This window comes from Bos taurus, chromosome 8, assembly GCF_002263795.3.
Source record: "Bos taurus isolate L1 Dominette 01449 registration number 42190680 breed Hereford chromosome 8, ARS-UCD2.0, whole genome shotgun sequence".
Classification (NCBI taxonomy): Eukaryota; Metazoa; Chordata; class Mammalia; order Artiodactyla; family Bovidae; genus Bos; species Bos taurus.
In genome coordinates, this window is record NC_037335.1 from 57,847,104 (window position 1) to 57,865,896 (window position 18,793).

At 42.4% G+C, this 18,793-nt stretch overlaps 1 protein-coding gene across 3 annotated transcripts; it reads left to right on the plus strand.

Moving 5' to 3' along the window:
- The first annotated feature begins 1,984 nt into the window (after positions 1-1,984).
- Positions 1,985-10,590, plus strand: LOC112447808 (spermatogenesis-associated protein 31D3-like). 3 transcript variants are annotated; one of them, XM_059889467.1, is made up of 4 exons: positions 1,985-2,686; positions 5,171-5,216; positions 5,805-5,865; positions 6,309-6,392. In XM_059889467.1, exons 1-4 carry the CDS (start codon positions 2,546-2,548, stop codon positions 6,319-6,321), a joined length of 261 nt encoding a protein of 86 aa, XP_059745450.1. In that variant the 5' UTR covers positions 1,985-2,545; the 3' UTR covers positions 6,322-6,392. The 3 variants fall into 3 exon arrangements, with proteins under 3 accessions (XP_059745450.1, XP_059745448.1, XP_059745449.1); XM_059889465.1 differs by having other exon boundaries at positions 1,988-2,686; positions 6,148-10,590; XM_059889466.1 differs by lacking the exon at positions 1,985-2,686 and having other exon boundaries at positions 5,201-5,216; positions 6,309-10,590.
- The last annotated feature ends 8,203 nt before the right edge of the window (positions 10,591-18,793 follow it).

The window sequence follows — 18,793 nt, forward strand, 5'->3', positions numbered from 1 at the left end:
GATTCCAAAGAAGTGCTTGAGGATGACAAGAAGGAGAGAGGATATGGCAATAGATGTCAACACATTTTTAGAAGATGGAAATCTGGCAAAAGAATGATAACTGACAAGCAGAAGAGGCAAAGTGCTGGCAAACCAATTCACACCACAAAATCCTGGAAGATGAATGAGCTGGTGGCACCAGATAAGAAAAATCAGCGGATCCAAGCTATAAATGTGTTGTCCATTTTTTTTTGTTCTGCATTGGGTATAGTTAAAATTTTTGTGGGGGGTGGTACTCTTCTTCAACATTTTCTAAAATCCTGTTGAAATGTGCAGAGGATCCCAGATGTCTTGCTGGGGACAGAGCCTGAGATAACTTTTACGCTGGCATTGTTTACTTCAGGGGTCTGAAGATGGTGGTGGTGGTAGCTGTAGGAATCAAAGCTAGAAATCTCAACAGTTAGGTAAAATCCAGGACAACAAGCAATGTTCTGTTTTTTAAGTGTATTTATATGAAAATAATTAAACTTGTGGAAAAGTTGCATGGATGGTAAAACCATGTACCCTTTATCCAGACTTACCTATTAACATTTTGACCTATTTGAGATCCCTCCCTTTTCTGTCTCTTTGACTCTGCTTCTGTCTTTTTCCCTCCTTTCCTCTCCTTTCTGTTTATATATGAATACACACATATAGACATATATGAAAAATATGCATATATTTCTGAATATTTGAGAAAATACTTTATGTATTATGCACCTTCTCATTGAATATTTCATTGTGTATTTAAGAAAAAAAGATTCTCTTACATATAGTACAATTATTTATCCTTTCAGTAAATGTAACAATGACTTAACAATGGCATAAAACTTTTAACTCATCTATTCATATTCAATTTTTTTTCAAATTATTGAGTAATGTCCTTTGTAATTGTTTTTTTCAAAACCTTCATTAAAGGATTCAGTATAAAATCACAGATTGCATTTAGTTGTCTTGTGTCTTTAGTCTCCTTTAATCTGGATTAGTGTTTTTTAGTCTTCCTTTTTTATGACAAGGTCATTTTTTGAAGAATATATTTGATGTGTCATCTTTATAACCTCTTTTCTTTTGGTGGAACTTATCTTGCTCAGACTTTAGAGAATGTTTTCACAGTTGGGAATCCTAGGGACCTCAGGGACAGTCAGGACCAGCCTTCCTCTGGAAAAAAAAAAGAAAAAAAAAAACCCAAAATAACACCAGAGATACAAAGATATGTGGAGGGATTTTTTAAAATAAATACACCTCCTGTGGTCAAGGGAGGTGGGTATTGACAATGGAGTGGGCTTGAAGCGCATATTCCTTTTGGGTAGAAACAATGGTGGCACTGTGGATGCAGAAGACAGGTGAAGGAAGGAGCTGTCATTGCTGGTAAACCCTCCTCAGAGGGGAGGGAAAGAATTAGGTATCTGGGGTCAAGACTGATTCATTAGACTCAATGAGAGAATGCAGGCAAGCAAAGTATGGAAATGACACAGGGGTTAATTTCAGCAGTTTATAATCTAAGGAAGCTATAACGGGTACAACTAGTAAATGACTACAGCTAGTAAATGACTAATAACTAGCATAGGGAGATGAAATAAATGCATGTACACCATTGTGTACATGCATCAACAAAAGTGATGTTATGTCCACAAAGGTATGGAGATGCCAATAGAAATTTTAGTGAAAAGAAAGTAGATGAGAGTGTATTTGGTCCTGCAGGTTGTGTTCTGTAAAATAAAAAAAAAAAATTTAAATGTTGTTAGGAGAAGAAGGGATTTGTCAGATGAAAGAGGGAGCAGCAGGAAGAGACACTCTATGGGTGGAGGGGGCTAGGTTTGAGAACCTTAAGGGGCTGAATAGCTTAAGAGGGATTTTGGGAAAAAAAGAATTACCCAAGATTTCTAAGTTTTTTGCTATAGGGTCATGAGCGTGCCATGCCCTTGTTTCTCTTTTTGTCATGCTTCCTATTTATTAATATAGGCCACTCTGCACACTTGTGCTTTTTGGTGAATTCTTTTGAGGAGATACGGGGGAGTGGGTGACATATATTTATGCCTCTGGCTCCATGCAGGTAAAGACACATTATATATGAGGGGAAGCTGTAGTTGAAAGCAGAGTAGACCTTGGAGGTGTAAATCCCTTGGCACAGCAGAGTTGTATATATTATGTGGGGTCCAAAGGGTGACCATTAGGCAATAAGGTCTCAGTTAATATCTAGGTAACAGGTGGAATAAAGGGAATTTTCACTAAAGTAAATATATGGTATGTGAATGTGTGGTTGGAAAGGTAGATCAGAAGTATCTAAAGGGCCCTGGAGGGATGGATGGATCTGCTGGGTTGGGTGGTGGGGAAGGACTGTGGTTTCATCTTTCTTGTGTTGTCCCCTCCCCCACCCTCAAGAACCTTTGGTGTTTAGCTAAACCTCTGTGATGTGGGCCTAGAACTCTAGTCTAGAATGTGCACTTTAAATGCCCAGATGCCTGAGGCAGCAATGCACTTCTGATGATTTGGATCATCATCTTTGTCTGAAGAAACTTACTGCACCATGGCTGAGTTCCAGTTCAACTTCCTAAGTTTTCCCATCCTTGCCTTTGTGTGTTGGGTGGGGCTCCTTCTTCTGTCACTATGCTACCTAAAGGGGAACTCAAGTTTCTCAATATTTTGGAAACAGGGAGACATCGACCAGGTCAGTAAGCCAGAGTCCCTCAAAGATATTAAATCTTTCTTTTCAAATGGATGCATTCAGTGCTATCAGTTTCCCTCCAGGTACTGTTTCTTTTGTATCTCACAAATTTTGACAAGTTGTATTTTAATTTTCATTTAGTTAAAAATTTTTCTTTTTTCTGAGATTTCTTCCTTGACCCATTTGTTAGTAGCATGCTGTTTACTCTTCAAACATTTTGGCATTTTGGCCTTTCTAACTATCTGTAAACGATTCCCAGTTTAATTCTATTATCATCTAAAAACACATTTTGTATGATTTCTAGTTTGCATTTGTTAAGATGCATTTCATGGTCCAGAATGTGGTCTATTTTGGTCAATGTTCCATGTGTGCTTGAGAAGAATGTGTATTCTGTTGTTGGATGGAGTATTCTATAAATGTCAATTAGATCAATTTGACTGATGGTGCTGGTTAGGTCAACTCTACCATTACTGATTTTCTGCCTGCTGAATCTGTCCATTTCTGATAGACGGGAGTTGAAGTCTCCAAAAATAACAGTAGGTTCATCTAATTGTTCTTACAGTTGGGCCAGTTTTTGCTTCCCATATTTTGACAGTCTGTTGTTAGACTGTATACATGTTAAGGATTGTTGTGTCTTCTTAGAGAACTGACCCTTTTGTTGTTATGTACTGTCCCTCTTTATCCCTCATAACTCTCCTTGTTCTGAAGTCTGCTTTGTCTGAAATTAATATAGCTCCTCCTGCTTCTTTCATCAGTGTTAGCATGGTACAGTATCTTTATTTTTAAAGTGGGTGTTTGGTAGGCAACACATAATTGGATCTTATTTTATCCACTGACAATCTAGCTTTTAATTGAATGTATTTAGACCACTTACATTTAGCAATTTTCTATATGGTTGGATTAATATCCATCATGTCTGTAACTGTTTAGTATTTATTATAAGTATTCTTTTCTTCTTCCCCTCTTTTTGTGCCTTTTCTGGTTTCAAACAAGTACTTTATAGGATTCCCTCTCTCTCTTCTCTTAGCATATCAAGTATTCTATGCCATAGAATTTGCAATATATTCAATACATTAACAACTAATGTACTGACAACTAATACACTGACAACTCAAATCTACTTTCATATAAACACTATACCACTTCATAAGTAGTACAGGTTCTGTTATAACAGAGTTTCCAATTCCTCCCTCCTATCCCTTGTAACACTGATGTCATTTATTTCACCTATCCATATACTATGATCACTCAATACATTATCAGTAGTATCATTAAGTCAATTGAGAATAAGAAAAATGAAAGTGTTTTTTTTTCTTTTACCATCATTGATTCCTTTTCCTCTCTTCCTTTATGAAGACTTGAGATGTTGTTTTCCTTCTTCCTATAGAACTTTTTTTAACATTTATTCCAGGGAAGATCTGATGTTGCTGACTCAGTTTTCGTTTGTCTTGAGACAGTTTTTATTTCTCCTTTACTTTTGAAGGATAATTTCACTAGATAAAAAGTTCTGGAGTGATTTTTTTCTTTCAACACTTTAATATTTCAGTCAATTTTCTTTTTGTTTGCATGGTTTATAATCAAAAGTGAAAGTGAAAGTCACTCAGTCAACTTTTTGTGTCCAATGTCCAATTCTTTGCAACCCATGGACTATACAGTCCATGGAATTCTCCAGGGAGAATACTGGAGTGGGTAGCCTTTCCTTTCTCCAGGGGATCTTCCTAACCCAGGGATCAAATCCAGGTCTCCTGCATTGCAAGTGATTCTTTACTAGCAGAGCCACAAGGAAAGCCCAAGAATACTGGAGTGGGTAGCCTATTCTTTCTCCAGCAGATCTTTAAGACCCAGGAGTCAAACCAGGGTCTCCTGCACTGCAGGTGGATTCTTTACCAACTGAGCTATCAGGGAAGCTCTGATTTATGATGAGAAGCCCATAATTCTCATCCTTGTTCCTCTAGAGGTACGGCATTATTTTCTTCTGTTTTCTTTCAAGATTTTATCTTTCAGGTTCCTACAGCTTTAATAAAATATGTCCAGGTTTAGACTTTCTTAGTATTTATGCTGCTTGGTGTTCTCTGAGCTTCCACAATCTATGGTTAGTCTATCATTAATTTTGGAAAATCTTGGGCTGTTACTTCTTCAAATGTTTCTTCTGTTCTGTTCTTTCTTCTCATTTTAATATTTCTGTTGCATGTATTGATATACTACACATTTTGAAACTGTCTCAATTCTTGGATATTCTGGGTTTAAATATTAAATTTTTTTCTCTTTGCATTTCAATTTGGAAAGTTTCTATTGCTATACATTCAAAATCACTTATTTTTTTAAGAAGAAAAAATTAAAAACATTTTAAACCTTTAAAATTGATAAAAAGAACATAAAAGTCTATTAATTAAGTCATATTATTCATGGATAATGAATATATGAGTTTTCTAGAGAGGACTGAGAGAAATGAGCCCCAGGGCTTCATTCTTTTGTTTTTGTTCTCAGCGTCAGGGCAGAACCAGGAGGAGAAGGAAAGGTGGCACACTGAAAGGTAAGGCTCTGCATGTTTCACCGGATCTCTCCAAGGGTGACCCTTCCTGCCTTTTCCATGAGATCCCAGGTCCGTGACCTCTGACGATGTCAGTGGCTAGATACCGTTTCTCTCAGAAACCAGAGGTATCTGGGGAGAGGCTCACGGGGAGGCAGTCCAAGCCTGAGACACTTCTCGGATTCCCTGTTTTTCTCATGGCTGGGCTTGAAACCATGATGGACCTGGGCAATGGGTGTTTCCCCACAGGTGGCCATATGAGATGTCAAGAGTCAGAACTTCTGTGTCCTGACTTTGTATAAGTCCTCTGACTTCCTGGATGATCAGATTCCTCTTTGAGGTAAATAACCATTGACTTTTTCCTCAAAGGGCGGTTCTGAATATCACATGGGAGAATACATATGAAAGCCCTTTGTGAATGATAAGGCAACATATATATTTGAGCCTTGCTATTATTATCACTGACCATGTGATCTTATATTCTAGTTCTTGAGACTCTCCAATCCACCAAGGGTACCACTAAAGGACATTCTACTTAGTCTCCTATAAGTTCTCTTTGTTCCTACCTTCATCACTCTCCTGGTTTCCCAGGTTGGAGAACTTGCCAGAGCGAAGCAGAGGAGGCAAGGAAGGAGTTTTATCTTCTGCAAAGGTGACTAAACATTACCTTCTTTCCTGTATCCCACTTTTTTAGTGGAGTCTTTGAATTTCTAGGGCCTCAGTGAAGCCTGGGATTGACATGGGAGGGAATATCCTCAGATTCAGAATGTGAAAGCCTTGGCAAGAGGGATTAAAAGATACATTGTGAGATTGAAGAAGTCGAAGAATGTGAAAAGATAGTATACATTGGGCAGCCATACTTTTGCCAGAGGTACCAGGGCCTCATGTTTTTTCCTGGTCCTGGCTGTAGTTTTGTACTTCCTATCTCCTGCAGCCCCCTGGGCCAGCATGATGATACCACCTGCTTTCGTCAACTCTTATGTCCAGACCCCTTCTGTGAGGTGTGTAATAACGCAACTGCTGAGGTCAATCGGCTGCTGTTCCTGGAGGCCCTGGAAGATGCTACTTCCTCTGTGTCTCCTTTGGCTTCCACAGCTCCTGTGACTGAGTCATCGTGTACTTTGTCCCCGGCCTTCTCAGCAGTCCCTCCAGGAAACCTACCTCCAGCCTCTCTGCCAGAGCCTTCCTCACTGCCCTCCTCTATTCTCTCCCCTAGCCCAATGACCCCCTTAACTGACTTTTTTTCACCCTCACCAATGGGCCACTCTCTGGCCTCAGAGCCTTTTTCTTCCTTGGATTCTGAATTCCCAGTGGATTATTCCCCACCCAAAACCATTGCTTTCCCCCTTCTCCTACCACATGACACTCAGACAGCAGACCCTGTTGTCCCAGCAGAGGCCACATTGTTTCTGGATACCATTTCCTCTCTTGACCCCACCCTTTCCCAAGATATCAACCCCTTATCAGATTTGTCCCAGACGATGAATCCCACTGATTCTTTTGCTTGTCCTCATGCACCACCAACCCCATTTGTTTCACCACCATCAGACTGCACTTTATCTGTGACTCAACCTAAATCAATTTCCACTTTATTGAAGCCTGTTCTGGAGAAGTCATCTCCAGATAGCCCTAGTGAGTTGTCCACTTGTGTTTCAACAATCAGAGGCACTGAGCATTCAAGTCTATCAATTTCAGACTTCTCTTTGTGGCAAGCTCAGGCCATGAACGGGCTCCTCCCAGCATTACCACACTCTGATTTTCAGCGAGAGCATGTTTCCCTCCATCCACAAGACACTTATCTCTGGGGAGACTCTGTTACAAAGCACAAGGAGGCCAATAGCCATTCTTTCTCTGGCTTTAACATCCGTGGACTCTTGGAGAGACAAATAAAAAACAGAATGGCTTTCCTGAGTTTAGAGAAGAAAGAAAAGGAAGAAGGTCCATTTTCAAAACAAATGTGGTCAGAATACCAACGGACATCTTCAGGGAATTTGTTGCAGTCTCTTGATGTACAGAACACTACAGCCCCCCAAAGTGGCTGGAACAGTGAAAGCAAACCAGAGAAGCTTCACATTTGTCAGCGGCTCTTATATGTCAAGACTTTGGGGGGTAACTTGCAGCAGAAATATAGCCAGCTCTTCTGGGGTCTTCCCTCTTTGCACAGTGAATCCCTAGTGGCTACTCTTCTGGTTTCTAGTAGTAGTTCCCCTCTAGAGTCTCACTTTGTCTTATTCAATGGAATCTGTAATGCTCCTGCAGTCAAAATGCGGGATCGAGAATCTCCACCACTTCTTCATTCCCGTCCCCATCTCCTTCCCCATGTATATCCACCACAATCCTTGCCTCAAACTAAGCCACAATCCCAGTCTCTACCTTTCACTCAGGTCCAGCCCCAGGCCCACCTTCAAGCCCGACTCCCAATCCTATCATCCTCTTCTCCATCCCAAATTAGGGACTGTGGAGTGTCTTTCCACAGATTCCAGAATGAGTCGGACTTTCATATTGCAACTGAAAATCAACATCTGGAGTGGCATGTGTTACAGAAGCAACAGGAAAGTTTGTGGGGTTTAGTTCCTGTGCTCCAAAAATCTCAAGCCACTTGTTCTCAAGCTCATAACCTCCCATTGGTCAACCAGCCATCCCATACCTATGTACCAGTCTCTATCCTTCCTGGCCATTTTCATATCACCAGTGAACCCCAGGAGAAACTGCAGCTCCACGTTCCAAGGAGGCTAATTCCACGCTGGTACCTCCAAGCCTGTAGGAATCTAGAGTCTCTAGCACTGATGGGGCCTCAATGCAAATTAGCAGAAGTACCTCAGCAGAGAGGCAGGCATGTTCAGTTACAACTTTCTGAGCTTCAGGGCCAGGGTAGCAACAATATAGAGAAGACTGAATTGGGTCTCCCAGGAAATTTCCATGAGAGGGTCTCAACAAAGTTTCAGCTAAGGGATGACATGAGGAAGAATCTTGGCTATATCCTTGAGAAGAGCCCAGAAGACAGCCCACAAGATAGCTCAGAATGTTACCTAGTGCAGGGTCTGAGGGCTGCCTTGGGGACAAAAACTAACCGTGTGTGTCACTCAAGGAATCACTCAAGGAATGAATTACTAAATATCTCAAGAAAGGACATAGATCGGAATCAAATAAAAAACATTCTTAGATTACATGTGAGCACAAAGTCTTGGCAGATTAGTGTGGGTAGGATTCCTACAAGTGTGTGTCGTTCATGGCTGGCTGACGACAACACTTTGCTTCCTTCTGCAAGCTCCCAAACCAATGTGGAAGACCCACATTCAAAAAACACAATTGTAGGTAAAGTATGCCACCAGATTAGCACTCCAGAGCTTTCTTTTCTTGATCACAATACCCTAAAGGTGCTAGAAGCCCATATTTTAAGGTTTCGTGTGACTCAGAGATGGGGCCTACCCCTCAAGGTTCTTGAATCCATAAAATTCTATATGTTGAGAGAAGCCAAAATATGGCCTCTTCCTCAATTTGACTTTCCCTCCTCAACCACCCATATTTCTGGGGTAGACTCCAAAGATGAGCTTTCCAAGCCTCTTGAAGAAAGATCTAAAACTTCTCAGGGAAGTAAGGTGAGAACCACAAATTCAACCCCCATGCTGGATCATCCTCTCCCTGTTAGCTCATCTGTGGGCCAAGAAGGACAGAGGGCCCCACAACCATCATACTCTGATACCTACCAAAAGCTTGCAGAGGACATTCAGACAATTGAGTGTGGCAGACAGACTTTTCAGCCCGTCACACACAGAAACAAAGACAAAGTAAGTCAGAATGAGACTCTACTGGATGACAGACGCAGCCCAGTGGTGCCCATAAGACAAGGTGGGTATAGACCTGAGCCAAGGAATGAGACCATGAACTTCAGTGATGGAGTAGAAATGATTCAGGGCCGAAAGACAGCGAGGAAAAATTCACAACATTCCACAATGTTCAGTGTGTCCAGGGAGATATTCAGGGCCAAGGAGCTTCATGCTCTTGAATCACAATCCTGTAACATCTTGCCAACCAGCAAATTGAGAAGCTCCCAAATGACAAAGGTCAACATGATTAAAGCAGAAACTACCCTGACCACTCAATGTCCCCCACCAAAAATATCTGTTCCCCAAGATTCTGATATATCAGACTTTCAAAAACAGATTCTTACTGAGTTAAAGTTAAAATTCAAGAATAAGGAGCATAGCCAGGCTGACCACTGTCCCACAGACATGACCCCGACTTCAAGTAGGTTGCCTTCCAAGTCTTCACAGACTCTTGCCCAGAGTGTCTCCACTGGGGACATGGCAGCTTCCCAGGTGCCAAACATCCACTCGGAGGACAGTGGGACCAGCATGGAGCAGAGGCAGGATCCCTCTAAGCATGTACTATTGAAGTGCCAGGATAATAACGTACCACCTGCTGCAGAGAGAAAGCCTTTGGGTTCCAAAGCAGGAGAATACAGAAGTGAAAATTCAGGAGCAGGGATGTCTACAGGCAGAAAGAAGTGCCACCTTGTTGAGGAAAGAGAATTAAAGGACACTTCCTCATCTCTGTCACAGAATGAGCAGCTTCCTCCTGAAAGTTTCTTCAGAAAAAAGATGAGGCGATTTTTTCAGTGGATTGATTTCATGAGAAAAACAAAAGACCAGGAAAGTCCCCATCAAAAAGCCAAATTCATGTCAACCTTTGCACAGCACCAAGACTCAACTGAAAGTGCAGCTCTCTTTGTGAGTCATGGGCCCCTTGAAGCTCACGAGCTCATGAGAGCCATTGGGAAGATCCTAGAAGAGAAGCTGGCATGTAGGTTTGAATCTGAGGCCTTGGAATTAAGTCAGCGCAAGAAAGAACTGCAGACCCAGGTAATGCCTGGTAAGGGACATCCCTCCAACTATGGTGCTCTCCCTGACTTACAGCAAGAGGAATGGGTAAGTCCCAAGTCCTCAAACCAAGAAGCTGTTTATGCTGATCAGAGTTGTCTTACAAGTGTCCGACAGAACAGAGATGGGGTCAGACATCCCCCAAAAGATGTGGCCTTTGAGGATCAGGTTTTATGTCAGAATCAACCCTCTTCCCTGCCCTCCAGGGAGCTGGTAAGCCATCCAAGCCCCACCTGTGTGCGTCAAGAATGCCAGATCCCTCCAGCCCCCCTCACTCCTGAAGAAGACACTGTGTTCAGAGATCTAACTCTTCTATTCAAACAGAAATCACTTCTCCAGCATTTTGAGGGAGAAGAAATTTCTCCAAACGACTCATTCAGTCACTGAGAAAACCTTGCAGTTTTCATGATAAGACATTCTCAGATGAAAACAACCTTCCTTTAGTAAATCGAGAATTTTGATCCTCCTCAATAAATGTTCTAATAGAGAAACACTAATTAATGCTCTCTGTGTACTGCACTGGGTGCATGGGTTTTAGTTATCCTGGTACTTGTATGTGGGAAATGGAAGGAGTAGTTCAGTTCATTCTGATTTCCTCTCGGTGTCTAAGAGGCTTCCTTGCGGGGAGCCTGACAGTGGTCTTCTCAGTTTTATCCTGGAGTCCTTTATTTGATCCTGCTCTGATATCCTCTACCTAAAAAACTTAATTATTTTTATTAAAAAGTACAAAAATTTACTCTAGAAATTTTCAGGCTTTTGAAAAGTGAGAAGATATCTTAAAGTCTAGAACTTGGCTTAAACTATCTTTTCATCTGCTCTCAAACTATCCTGAGCCATATACAGCTATAGAGTGGAATGAGTTACTCTAGCATAATATAGCCAGATTTGACTCTTGTTGCCTCAAAAAGTTTTAGAGAATGTTTAGGCCTTGAAGTTAGTGGTAGACAGAAATCTTCCTCTTAGATCTCTTGGTGAGGAATAAATGTCCTGCAATGAAGAACTCTTTCATCCTTTATGAATTTTGTGGTGATGGGCCACATCTCCCACTCCTTGCTGCTGCTAAGTCACTTCAGTCGTGTCCGACTCTGTGCGACCCCATAGATGGCAGCCCACCAAGCTCCCCCGTCCCTGGGATTCTCCAGGCAGTAACACTGGAGTGGGTTGCCATTTCCTTCTCCAATGCATGAAAGTGAAAAGTGAAAGTGAAGTCGCTCAGTCGTGTCCTACTCCTAGCGACCCCATGGACTGCAGCCTTCCATGCTCCTCCGTCCATGGGATTTTCCAGGCAAGAGTACTGGAGTGGGGTGCCATTGCCTTCTCCGTCTCCCATGCCTTACCCGACCCTAATGAAAATAAGTAGCAGTTCACCGTTTACCTTTCCTCTACCCTTACTGGAGCAGTAGGGAAGACAGAATTTGCAGCTCTGAAAAGGCTGAGGGATATGAATATTTTCTTGAAGACGGTCTTACTTTTGTTTAGAAAATGTTCCTGATCCCAGAGTAACTCACAGGTAGGTGGTCATTGAATGAGGTGTATACAGATAGATAGGCTTTACAATTGTGGACACTGGCCTGGCCAGGGTCAGAATTCAGCAGATTCTTCTGGCTGAAGAATCTGCTGCACGTGGGATGTTTAATCTGGAAAGCATATTTTGAGCTTGATGATGAGGTCTCCCTGCTTGTGAAAGCACCTCAAGGAACAGGAAGAGCTGCTCTTCAAGGAAATCTCTTCAGGGTGGTATTATTGTAAGACGAAGAGATCACCTGGCCACTGTTGGCAGGAATGGCCATTGGGCAGCCACCCAGAATTTTGGGGAAAAGGAGAGAGTAAATAAAATGTAATGATGGAGTGAGTGGGAAAGGAAGACAAAAATGAGAAGGGAAAGAATGACATCATCATCACTACTTATGATCCCATACTGACCACCCACCCACTTCACCCAACACAACCCTACCTATGCCTCCAGCAGCTCCTGGAGACTAATCAGGGCTTTTAGAGTATGATGATACCATTTAAGCGTAAGAGTATATGGGGTAATTTCTGAGAACGAAGACAGTATTCCTAGGGATGACATCAGAGGGATGTACTCCTATTCAGTGCCTGACTTTCTAGTCATGCTACATCTTTCACCAAGATCACAGTAATTTAGGTGTGTATTAGTTATCTACTACTGAATAACATGAAAGTGAAAGCCACTCAGTCGTGTCCGACTCTTTGTGACCATATGAACTGTATAGTCCGTGGAATACTATACAGTCCATGGAATTATCCAGGCCAGAATACTGAAATGGATAGCCGTTTCCTTCTCCAGGGGATCTTCCCAACCAAGGGATCAAACACAGGTCTCCTGCATTGCAGGCAGATTCTTTATCAGCTGAGCCACCAGGGAAGCCCCCTGCTGTAAAATGAACATCCTCAAATTCAGAGGCTTAAAAAAACCCACTTATTTACTATCTCACAGTTTTTGTGGTCAGGAATTCAGGCAAGACCTATCCGGGTTCTCTGCTTTAAGGTCTCTCACATGGCTGCATTTAAGGCATCAGCTGGGGCTGGGGTATCATCTAAAGGTATGACTGTAGAAAGACCCACTTCAGTGATCACTTACATAACTGCTGGCAAGATGAAGTTCCTCAAAGCCTGTTGGACTGAGATCTTCAATTCCTTGACTGTTGGCTGGAGCTGGCTGGAGTCTATCCTCAGTTCCTGGCCATGTGGGCCTCTCCAGTGCTTCATCAGGTTCAGAAGACAGTCTGCTAGGAAGAAAGAAGTTACGATATTTTGTAAACTAATAGTGGAATTGATATTCCATTACCTTTTTCCTTATTCTATTAAAAGCAAATTACTAAGTTCAACCTACATTCAAGGGGATGAGTAATTACATCAGGGTGTGACTATCAGGAGGTAGGGATCATTGGGACCTTCTTAGAAGTCTTCCTAAGACAAGGTTTTCTTCTTGGTCACCCAACTCAGTTAACTGAAGCAAAATTGGCCAGAGGTGTCAAGTGTATCCTTGCCTTCATTCACATTCATATCATCAAGGTCAAAGCTATTTAATAGTTAAGTAGAGCAGTGGCTGGTAAGAAAAACAAAGAGGTTGGAGTGTCCAAAGGAGGTGGGAAAGTAGGCATGGAGGTAAAGGTGGTGTGGGGTCACCTCGAATAATCAGGTGAAAGGAGGCCTTAGAACTACCTGACTCACTACCGCCAGTTTACAGACTTGAGAGAGAAAAAAATTAGATGCAATATATTTCATCCTGCCTCCCCCAATATCTCCCCTCTGCTCTAGCTTTCAGATCGTAGGGCTAAAGAAGCTAACTTCAAGTTCTGTAGAGACAGCCATGCTTACAGAGGAAGCAAATCCTACAGATTTCAAGGTTTAAATCTGCTCTTATCAGTGTATTTAATATAGAGTTGGGAAATAACTACTTCACTTGCACAGGGGCTGAGACTGTAAATAGGGTTAGTTTCCCAGACGACAAGACAGGAGCTGTTTACAGAAGGTAAGTGAAGGCTGAGTCTTCAAAAAAAAAAAAAAAAAATCAGATATTTATCATAGCCCTCTGTCTCACTGCCCCACTTTACCTTCCTGTCCAGAGTCATGACACTGATTGAAGGTTAGAATTGCAGGAAATGCAAATCCTGTGTAGATTTGGGGAGATCAAAGAGTCTCTGGACAGGAACTCAAAGTGGGAGGAATCAATCAGAGGTCTAATATTCATGTGAATAGACCATCCAATAATCTGACCTCTCACTGTCTATCCCTTTTCAACCTATGGCCCTTTACCTCCATTCCAGTTCAGTTATGGCCATATTCTAGAACTCGTCATCAGAATATTTTTTCGCTCTGAAAAAATACAGTTTGACATTTCACCCTTTACTCTTTCAGCTTATGCCCTTGGTATGTCAATTCCTCAACCTGCTCAGGAACTACAAGCCACTCGTTCATCTGATAACCTTCTATCTTTATCTCCTCCTCCAAGGAAAACTTCATGGTCTATCACTTAACCACACACTTAAATAGCTCTAAAGTTGTTTAGTCAATAAGTTGTGTCGGACTCTTTTGCAACCCCAAGGAATACCAGGCTCCTCTGTCCATGGGATTCTCCAGGCAAGAATACTGGAGTGGGTTGCCATTTCCTTCTACAGGGGATCTTACCAACCCAGGGACTGAACCCGCATCTCTGGCATTGGCAGGCGGATTCTTTACCACAGAGCCACCAGAGAAGTCTTCAAAAAAGAGCTCTAAAGCACCTTCCCCATTTTCCTTTCATATGTCCTTGCCTGGCTGCTGCTGATAAGTTGTTTCAGTCGTATTCGACTCTGTGCGACCCCATAGACAGCAGCCCACCAGGCTCCCCCGTCCCTGGGATTCTCCAGGCAAGAACACTGGAGTGGGTTGCCATTTCCTTCTCCAATGCATGAAAGGGAAAAGTGAAAGTGAAGTCGCTCAGTCGTATCCGACTCCCAGCGACCCCATGGACCGCAGCCTACCAGGCCCCTCCATCCATGGGATTTTCCAGGCAAGAGTACTGGAGTGGGTTGCCATTGCCTTCCTGGAAAAACCTAACTATACCTTTTCTAGTGCATGCAGGCCAGTGTTATCAGTGGCTCTGTCATGTCTGACTCTTCGGGATCCCAGGGATCCCAGGGATTATAGCCTGACATGTTCCTTTAGATTATCCTGGCAGAAATAATGAGGTGGGTTGCCATTTCCTCCTCCAGGGGCTCTTCCAAGGATTGAAACCATGCATGAGGCTCCTGCATTGGCAGGCGGATTCTTTACCACTGAGCCACCTGGGAAGCCCTGCCTTCTAATAAACATCTGATTCCTCTTGGGTAAAATCATACAATTAAGTACGTTGGTACCACCATAGATTGGTATTTATGTTCTACAACTAACAGTCAGCTCCAACACTGTCTGAAAACAATCCATTCATTCTTTCTACGTTTACTATGTATTTGGCACTTAGGACACACCAGTGAAGGACACAAAGCTCCTGTCTTTGTGGAGCTCATGATTGTTTTCTTAATCAATTCTCTTGCCTACTTTCAGGTTCCTACAACTCCACATTCTTCACTCTTACAGCACATGTGCTGGACCACCACATGGGAATGAATACTCACAAAATGGGGACTTTTCATCATAAAAACTTCAAAACAACAAGACCAAACATGAATCCTCATACTTTCTCTCCTCTTTCCTTCATACTATACTGAAAGGTTTCACTCAGATGCTGTCTTTGATTCCCCCACATTGGGATCTGTCCTTGTTTTCCAATTCATAACACTTTTCACATGGTGTAGAACACGTTTGGCGTAATCACCTTCTCAGAGGACAGAAATAAAGTTTACCTCATCACAGCTGCACATACCTAGTGGAGCTCAGAAACTTCTGGTGAAAATGGAAAATGAAGGAATTTCTACACGGAGGCTCAGCCCAGTGTGCTCTGCACTGGTGTCACGCCCAGGGGTGTGGACATGTTCAGAGGCGGGGCCGTGTCAAGGGCAAGGCCTGAGAGGCTGTGGGTATCGCTTCCTAATGGCGACTGCACCTGGCTGTTTCGGGAGACGTCTTACCTCAGAATTCTGAGTCCTATTTCCATCGCTTCTGGAAGACAGAAGTTGAGATTTCACTCAAAGACAGGTTCTGACCAAGGTTTCTGGACACTTCCCCTTGTCCTGTTTGAAGAGTCGTCAGCCATTTTCATCCCAGTCTGCGGGCCTCGAAGCTTCTCATTCCTGAAACTCCCACACCAGGCCGTTGCCTCGGAAGCCCTGGGGGCAGGGCTGCGCCTGCCCGAGACACGCCCCTCCCCGCAGGGGACTCTCGGGGAACTCCGTAGGGGCGGTCTTAGTCCCAGATATGGTAACCACATTGACCACTGTTAAGTCTATACCTTGCACTGGCTGCCTGGGCTTGCTCAGGTGCCCTGAGTCTCAGCTCTCATCCATGAAGTGCTGAGATGCTAATATGAACTAATGGGGTTGACCTTGAGAACGAATGGACAAGTGAAGAGCTTTGAACAGTCTTAAGGGCCGATGTTAAGGAATGGGCTGGGGGCCCTAAGGCAGTTACCATGGGAGTCTTGCCAGTGCTCAGAGTCCAGGGCCGTGCAAGTGCCTGCACAGCTTAGAAGGATGGTGAGACACCCAGTGTGCCACTAAGTTGCTTCAGTCGTGTCCGACCCCTATGAACTGTAGCTAGCGAGGGTCCTCTGTCTATGGGATTCACCTGGCAAGAATAGGAGTGGGTGGCTATGCCGTCCTCCAGGGGATTTTCCCAACCCAGGGATCAAACCTGCTCTCCTGCGTTGGCAAATTGTTTGTACTAGCGCCTCCTGGGAAGCTTCTCCGCATGCACCTACCTCTCCCTCTCTCCCCCCACCTCCAGTCCATACACTGCATTAAGAAATCATCTCTGATTCTCTGCAGGACCAGAGTATAAGAAGGATCCTCACAGTCCTCAGGTGGTGGTTTTCAGAGGTACCCAAAGTGCTTTAATTCCGCTTGGGACTGATCAGTGAGGAGTAGTTGTGGGAACCCCAGATAAATGCCAATCAAGGCGTTAGTGTCAGTGGACAAAGAGGGCAGAGGCTGAACCATTCCTTGTGCTCTGCAAGATCCAGGACAGCAAGACATGAGGCTCTCAGGCAGAAAGGATTCGGCTTTTTTGCAGGGCAGAAGATCTCAGGTGATGTGCTCGGTCGCTTCTATCACTTCTGACTCCTGGCGACCCCAAGGATTGTAGCCCTCCAGGCTCCTCTGTCTATGGTATTTTCCAGGCAATACTGGAGCGTGTAGCCATTTCCTTCTCCAGGGGATCTTCCCCACCCAGCGATGGAACTGGAGTCTCCGTAGTCTCCGGCACTGCAGGCAGAGACCTTACCGTTGAGCCACCGGGAAATCCTGAACATCTCAGGTAATGTCTTCAATTGCAGATATTGATATATTCTTGGATTATTGAGGGCTTAACAGTGTATTCAGGTTCTGTGTTAATTAGGAACTGTAGCCGTGTTTACCTTAATAAGAGGGAAGATAATCCCTTTTTTTGGTGACTATTTTCCCTTTTAGAAAGTATTATTTAGTGAATTTCAAAGATGTGGAAAAGTAGAAGAAAGAATTTCATAGATTCTTGCCATCAAAATAGTTACTGTTAACTTTTTGATGCATTTGTTTCCCAGGTTTTGCTATGCCTAATTTTACATTGCTTGAATAATATGTACTTTAAAAGAAAAACAACCGCTATCATAAACATTTTAATGTTATTATAAACTTTCAGAAGTAACATTTTTAATCATGACATCCTAAGTGCTATAGTATTAAATTCTAATTTTTGTTGACATTTGGAAAGTTTATATTTTTTTAAAAAAGTTTAATATTTGATGCTGCATGTTTGGTCATAATTGTACTTGTTTATAAACTTTCTTATTACAAAGTTTACAAAGCATAAAGCTCTTCCTAAATATCTGATTAACCCAGGGATGTGCCCTGATATGGATGTTTTTTTCTTTCTCCAGCCTCTTTCAATGAGTAATTCATTTAACGTGGTTAGCTATTTCAGTGGTAGTGTCAAGTCAGTGAAATCAGCTGCTTGGTAAAACATCCTCAGTGTAGAGTCTTCTAAACTTAACCCATTGTCTGCCTTGTTCGCAGTCTTTGTTTCCTCCCTCTTATCTTCCCAGTATCAGTAGCATCTGGACATCCAAGCAAGAAACACAAGAGCCATTTTGTGCTCCTCCCTCTTCATTTTCCCTATTGCTAGTCAGCTACTACATGGATGAACTGATAAAATATGCTGGGCAGAGAAATTCTGGAGTTCTGACAGTGAACTCTGTCCTTTCTAAATAGATGGTAAGATCCTTCAGGTACATTTTTGCAATTAATTTGAAAATATAGCATTGTAAAACAAAAACAGATATTTGATTCCATGTCAAAATTTCTATTTATTTACTTTCTTTTTTGTCTTAATTAAAACATCTTTATTTTTAAAAGTAAAAAAATTTACAGTTTTTGAAGATTACTTTCCATTTGCAGTTATTTCAAAATATTGGCTTTGTTCCCTTTGTTGTTCATTACATCCTTGAGCCTATCTCACACTCAGTAGTTCGTACCTCCCAATTCCCAACCCCTGTATTTCCCGTCCTTTTGCTTCCCTCTGGTAACCACTAGTTTGTTCTCCATATCTATGAGTCTGCTTCTATTTTGTATTTACTACTTTGTTGTATTTTTTATATTCCACATAGAAATAATATCATACAGTATTTGTCTTTTTCTGTGTGACTTATTTCACTTAGCATAATGCCTTCCAAGACAACCCATGCTGCTGCAAATGGCAAAATTTATTTATTTTTTAAAAATGATTGAGTGGTAATCCATTGTATATGTGTGTGTGTGTGTGTGTGTGTGTATACATACCACATTTTCTTTATCCATTCATTTGCTGATGGACACTTAGATTGCTTCCATATCTAGGCACTTGTAAATAGTGCTGCTATGAACATTGGGGTGCATGTATCTATTGAAATGATTTTTTTTGATACACATCCAGGAGTGGAATAGCTGGGTTATATGGTAGTTCTAGTTTTACTTTTTTGAGAACCCTCTGTCCTGTTTTCCATAATTGTTGTTTAGTCAGTAAGTCATATCTGACTCTTTGCGACCCCATGGACTGTAGCCTGCCAGGCTCCTCTGTCCATGGGAT

Bases quoted from the DNA above. Each gene is read 5' to 3' on its own strand.
- LOC112447808 (XM_059889465.1), top strand. From the start codon at position 2,546: ATGGCTGAGTTCCAGTTCAACTTCCTAAGTTTTCCCATCCTTGCCTTT. The intron at 5,217-5,804 runs GTAAGGCTCTGC...CTGGTTTCCCAG, and splicing joins GAAAGGTGGCACACTGAAAG to GTTGGAGAACTTGCCAGAGC. The intron at 5,866-6,147 runs GTGACTAAACAT...TATCTCCTGCAG, and splicing joins GAGTTTTATCTTCTGCAAAG to CCCCCTGGGCCAGCATGATG.